Below are 5,941 nucleotides of genomic sequence, written 5' to 3'. Positions count from 1 at the left end.
TTTTTAAGCTTTACGGAATTTTCAGAAATTGACTGTGGCAGGTAGCATAATTCTTATTGAGTTGGGTTATTCGAGGAGGCAGACATTAGTAGCATGAGAAATCGAAACACATATTCAACAAATTAGCAAAACATTGACTAATGAACTTCTTAGTTAATTACTTTACGACACATATCGCAATTTACGAATTGTAGCCGGTGAGCTTGTCAGGCGTATCCACCTGGAATGAATTTCCAGAATCACACCATCACACTCGCCGTAAAAATGCACTGTTGTTCCCCTTACTTTTTTACCAAAATGTTGTTTTATATATTGAAGCACAACGGGAACGACCATGTATTTCGTCCCACATTTTGCGAAATAATATCTCGAAACTGGTGTCATCCTGAAAATTAATTTCAAGTTGATGCGTCTTGCAAGCTCACCAGCCACAATTCGTAAGTTGCGATATGTGTCGTAAAGTAATTAACTAAGAAGTTCATTAGTCAATCTTTTGCTAATTTGTTGAATATGTGTTTCGATTTCTCATGCTACTAATGTCTGCCTCCTCGAATAACCCAGCTCATTGATAAGAATTATGCTACCTGTCACAGGCGATTTTTAAAAATTCTGTAAAGCCTAACTTTGAACACCCGGTCTGTCGTCAAACACCCATTACGACTCCTCGCAGGAAAATTGTCCCAAGTCGTAGGCGCAATTTACTGCCTTAAATGTGGTCCACGAAACATAAAAATGCTAATTTGCTATGCTTTATTCTAAAGGTATTTAAATTACCGCTGTCTAGTATGGGGCACGGCATCTAAAACTAATATACACTTTCTGTCTATCTTGCAGAAAAAAAATAATACGCTTTATATGTAATAGGCCATGCGATGCTCCTACTCAGTCACTGTTTACAAGACTTATACCCCTGTCACACGGCACGTGTAATGTCATTTGCAGTAAATGACATTCATACCGAATGTCATTGCGGTCTTGCGTTCCCAGTCTACACGGGTAAACAAAATGGCATTCGCAATTGATGGCAATGTTTATCGGCAGGCTGCTATGATAACGAAACCTGCGAAATCGTGCTATTTATTTACACATTTTTACTATTTTGTAAGTAATGCAATGATAAACATTGGAAGGTTATTTGCAAATATATTGCAAAGCCATACGACAGCATTAGTGGAAAAGAAATGCTTATAAATATCCAAAGCAAGACTGGCTCAAAGCCGCTTACGATTCCATCCGCAGCTGGCGCTATGGCGGACGGTGAAAGCGTTGTCGAATTTATGACAGTGACAAATGACGAGCAATGCAAACAAGCATTAATTGTTCTCCAGCTGTTGAGGATGAAGCGTCGAAACCGGCTGAAGCGGATCAAGCTTGCTACTGAGGCATGCGCAAGGACAACGAGGGATTTGGAGCTGCGTCTGCAAGCCAATACGGTCACGTTGGCCGCTGTTTGGGCTGCCACTTCGCCAGGGATTATCCGAGAACGATGGTGCTTCCCAAGAAACGAAAATTGGTTTGAGGACACTCTCCCTCACCTGGGTGAAGTTAATTTCAAGCAGGCGTTCCGCGTGAACCCTTCCACATTCAGATACCTGGTGATATCATTGCAGTGCGTCTTGGAGCGTCAGGTCACCAACATGCGCAAGCCAATTAGCGCGGAAAAACGCGTAGCCGTGGGATTGTACCGCCTCTGTTCCAGCGCCGAAGATCGTACGATTGCACACCTGTTTGGCATCGGCCGATCTACTGTGAACATTGTGTACAGAGAGTTTTGCCGAGCAGTTGTGGACATTCATGAAGGCACCTGGGTGCGCATGCCACGGAAGGAGGAAATTGCCGAGCAGATGCGCGAGTTTCACGCCGTAACTGGTTTCCCGCAGGCCATGGGTGCACTAGACGGCTGCCACTTTCCCATATCTCCGCCCAAGAAAGATGCAGTCGACTACTATAACTACAAGGGATGGTACGCTTTTTTTTACGTTGTCTTTATATGTGGTAGCAGCACAGGGTCAGGACAAAACATCAAATAATTGAAAACTGCGTTACGAATAAATGTACTTTATTGGAAAATCAGTAAGTAGAAGTGAAAGCACGTGCCAAGGAATTAAGCTTTCTTTAAAAATGTGAAGTTTGGGATATTCAGGCATATGCAGCTCGTACAATGAAAAACACACTTTCATATCGGCACTTTTATTTAAATATGTGAGAATTCTTTTCTCTGCTTGTGATTAGTGCCGCATAAGACCTCGTTATTTTCCTTGAATAACATTCAGGAAGTAGCATCTATACCTTATATTTCTTCCTTCACAATCGTGTAGTAAACATGTTCAGGATACTTACCAGCCCATACTAAAATGCTAGTAGCTTCAGTATGAAATTATTCCACCGAAGAGATTGTCAATTTAAAAACCATCGTTAAAGAAAGTTTCGTTTAAAGGTGACAAAATTTATATCTTATAAAACCTGTACGAATTCAATATTTATGTGTATGCTGCTGCTAATACCCTGAAACGTGATGTTAATAAAATGTTTAGTTTTTTAATTCACTTCGGATAATTTCTCCACACTGCTGGCAAACAATTATTTCATGCAGGTACAGCATCATACTGCTTGCAGTTGCCGACCACCGCTACCGCTTCTTGTACTTGAACGTGGGGAGCCCGGGTAGATGCCACGACGCCCATGTTTACGGACGGTCAAGATTGAAGACAATAGTGGAGAGTGATCACTTCAACTCTCCGGTGTCAGTAATTGAAGGAGTGCCTGTACTACCCATCATGCTCTGTGACCAAGCATTTCCGCTGACACCGCATTTAATGAAACCATATGCAAATGCCCCAAGTGGTTCTAAGCAAGCAATCTTCAACTACAACCTGTCAAAGTCGAGGCGCATTGTGGAAAACGCATTCGGCCGAGTGAAAGCACGCTTCAGGTTCATTCTGAAGAGAATGGAATGCAAACTGTCCAATGCCAAACTGGCCATTAGGGCATCCTGCACTTTACACAACATCTGCGAATGCTTTCGAGATCATGTGGATGAGCAGTGGATACAGGATGTGTACACCTTCAACGAAATGTACAAGCAGCCCCTGCACAATTCTGATGCATGCATTGGCGAAGGCGAGGATATAAGGGCTGCGCTTGCAGAGTATTTTTGGAAACGAGCCCAATGAACATAGTTGACCACAAGCAGCTCAAACACCATGCTTTATTTTGCCAAATACTTCACGAGCGCGTCAGTCAACAGTTTTTCTGTAGCTGCTGATTCGCGCACAATGTCAAGTTCCATTCGCCGTAGCTCCAACTCTTGCTTCCTGCTTTCGTTTAGGTCAGCACACAACTGCCGGTTCGTAGCGACTAGTTGCGCTAGGAGAGTCTTTTGTGTGGTGCGCCTGCTCGTTTGATTGTTTTGCTGGCTGTTACTTCTGCCTGTGGTTGGGCCCAACAGTCGTCTGTGCTGTATGGTGATGAGGGCAAGTATAATGTACTTGTATTATGTGAACATTCATCTGGTGATGCTGGAGGTGGCTGGGAGTCTTCTTCGCCCAACGGCCCGTGCTCCATACTATGAATATCTGAGAAAATGAAAGAGAATATAGCACATGTGAACATATTTGTAAAGAGACTGTTTGCAATGAGTGTTCTGATTGTTACCACAGAAGCAAAAAGCAACTACCTCTCGCATGCAGCCTTCACAAGCTGAGTAGGCGTATTACCCGTTTCTATAATAAATATTCTACATATACTCTCGCATCTTGCAGCCACACAATGTTTATGTTGGTACACCATCAAGTGTGAATTCATGTTGACATTCTTACCCAGCCACAACAGCAGTTGTGCATAATGAATTGATAAACAAGTCATGTTTGCCGCATGTGATGCCAACAACGGAACACACTAAATCAGTGTGCCTTCTTCCTGGTAAGTGATACAAAACAAAACATCTTTCGTACGCAGGTTGCACAGGATCCCTGCATGCTACAAAATATGTACTTACTATTTCAACAGTGGCGTCTTCGCCACACGTTTCTTCAGTGAGGCTGCTGTCGTTCATTGGCAGGCTGCCAAGGAACCTAGAAATGTCCTTGTAAAATCTCCACGTAATGGCTCCTTGTCCGGTCGTCTTTCGGCTGAGGTTCCTGCAAGAAACATATGGCATAATCTTCAGAGAATTGTACTATGTTACTGCTAGTAGGGATGCCAGTACCCTTTCAAAACATGCAGTTCGTAAGCTATATCTGCCCAACAATGCATTGCAATTATGCTCCTTTCGGTACTTCTGCTATTACAACTGCTTCACGTTCATCTAGTCAAGGTGAGAGCAGCGTTAGCAAATATTTCTAGACGACAGTGCTTTTGAAAAAAGTATGCATTTGCTTGTTTTCTACTTAAACCACGCAGTCGACATGCAGGAATATTTGGCACGAGAAACGCAAAGAATGCAAAAATGCCTTGGGAAAAGTACTAGTACCTAGAGTGCAAAGTCAAAAAAATTCTGCAACCAAGAACTACGCACAGCTGCATTAGGAAGCGTTTGCAAGCCCTGCTGTAGTAAAAGCTCAAATCACTACGATGTCCCACTCTACGAAATCTTAAAAAAAAATGCATATAAAGAATGAAGACACATCGTTTCTAATTAGCGCCGCGTGAAGGGCGCATCGAAAGCATGTTTCTTATCATGTGCCTGTTATAACGCGTGGCGCCCCAGCACAAGTTGCCCAGTCCGAACGGGGGTTCGCCCAACACAAAATCAAGCGACATTCGCGCCTTTCAGTCTATTATCCACTAACAGCGTACTTCGCTGCGTGTGCCATGGCCGGACTAGAGGGGAGACGGGATACGCGTGCACATTGTGCGTGCTTCGCACCTCCCTGTCCGGCTTAGCGGGTGCGCAGTTAAGCAACTAAACAGCATGCACGCGAGGAGTTTGGCCTTGTACGGAAGTGTTCACTTACCGGTACCGGTTTCCCAAATTTTCTATCTTGCTTTTAATTTCTTTCACACTCTTCTCCACCCCTTGCGCACGCAGGCACTCGGCTATGGCGACGTAGACTTTCAGGTTGCGCTTCGTCTTGCGCAAGTCACTGAGGTGGTCCTCCCAGACTTTCAAAAGCGCGCGCGTCTCGTCGTCGCTCCAGTGGGTTTTGTGCTTCTCATTTTCTGCTGACGAAGCTGCCCGGTTGCCTTCCATGGTTGGTACAAGGGTTAACGCGGCACCACTTCGCAGAAAAACAACATGCAGACGGGAATGAACAAGCGTTTCTAAACATGGCCGACAAGAGCTAGGTACTGATAAGTGGTGATAACTGCTGATAACGTCCTGCCGGAGTCTGGGAACAAGAATATAATGCACAAACCGCTTCAACTGGCATGCTGTACGTCATAAAATATTTACAAGATTTATAACTGCAAATAATAAGAACTTTTACCCTAATTCTATTTAGTTTTAAGTTATCGTTATTGTAACCTTTTGCCAAGCCCCTGTCGTCGAGATTACACAAGTCGCGCGCGAATGAGTTCGGGAAACTCATTCAATGGGCGAATGCCATTAGCTGTGAATGTCATTCGCTATGCCCGTGTAGAAGCAACAAAAATGGCATTAACACGTAATCTCATTCGCTGCGAATGACATTACACGTGCCGTGTGACAGGGGTATTAGTCTACTTGGATTTCAAGCTCTCTTTTAACACCGTTTGGCAGTGATGTTTTGCAAAGAGTTCAAGCACGCAGTAAGCGGCATTCGAAGTGTAGCTCGCCTACATAAGCATGCTGCAGCCTATCACAAAAGGACATCTGAACAATAGAACATTCCGCACTCGAGAATGAATTACGGTACAAAATGCTTCGACATACACTTCCGACTTTACTCAATAACCTCGCTTTACGACAAATGGGACTTCTGTCCTTATGAAGATTGCAAAACTACTTCTAGTCAAACTA

The 5,941-nt window shown here is 43.8% G+C and overlaps 2 protein-coding genes across 2 annotated transcripts; one reads left to right on the top strand and one right to left on the bottom strand.

Annotated features, from left to right (window-relative positions):
• Positions 1-905: 905 nt before the first annotated feature.
• Positions 906-3,407, top strand: LOC119433299 (uncharacterized). The gene is made up of 2 exons (XM_037700444.2): positions 906-1,963; positions 2,594-3,407. The coding sequence occupies exons 1-2, from the start codon at positions 1,182-1,184 to the stop codon at positions 3,171-3,173; spliced, it is 1,362 nt and encodes a 453-aa protein (XP_037556372.1). The 5' UTR covers positions 906-1,181; the 3' UTR covers positions 3,174-3,407.
• Positions 3,408-3,586: 179 nt separating this feature from the next.
• Positions 3,587-5,653, bottom strand: LOC119433298 (myb/SANT-like DNA-binding domain-containing protein 1). The gene is made up of 2 exons (XM_037700443.2): positions 4,956-5,653; positions 3,587-4,139 (listed from the first exon to the last, which is right to left on the bottom strand). The coding sequence occupies exons 1-2, from the start codon at positions 5,189-5,191 to the stop codon at positions 3,815-3,817; spliced, it is 561 nt and encodes a 186-aa protein (XP_037556371.1). The 5' UTR covers positions 5,192-5,653; the 3' UTR covers positions 3,587-3,814.
• Between the last annotated feature and the right edge of the window lie 288 nt (positions 5,654-5,941).

This window comes from Dermacentor silvarum, chromosome 11 (assembly GCF_013339745.2).
Source record: "Dermacentor silvarum isolate Dsil-2018 chromosome 11, BIME_Dsil_1.4, whole genome shotgun sequence".
Lineage (NCBI taxonomy): Eukaryota > Metazoa > Arthropoda > Arachnida > Ixodida > Ixodidae > Dermacentor > Dermacentor silvarum.
The sequence above is the reverse complement of the archived record's forward strand: the minus strand, read 5'-3'. Positions and strand labels throughout refer to the sequence as shown.

What these genes read in the sequence shown, in the direction of transcription:
- LOC119433299 (XM_037700444.2), top strand. Translation starts at nt 1,182, where the DNA reads ATGCTTATAAATATCCAAAGCAAGACTGGCTCAAAGCCGCTTACGATT. An exon ending in TACTATAACTACAAGGGATG is followed by an intron (nt 1,964 to 2,593) that starts GTACGCTTTTTT and finishes TATTTCATGCAG; the next exon opens with GTACAGCATCATACTGCTTG.
- LOC119433298 (XM_037700443.2), bottom strand. Translation starts at nt 5,191, where the DNA reads ATGGAAGGCAACCGGGCAGCTTCGTCAGCAGAAAATGAGAAGCACAAA. An exon ending in AATTTGGGAAACCGGTACCG is followed by an intron (nt 4,140 to 4,955) that starts GTAAGTGAACAC and finishes TGTTTCTTGCAG; the next exon opens with GAACCTCAGCCGAAAGACGA.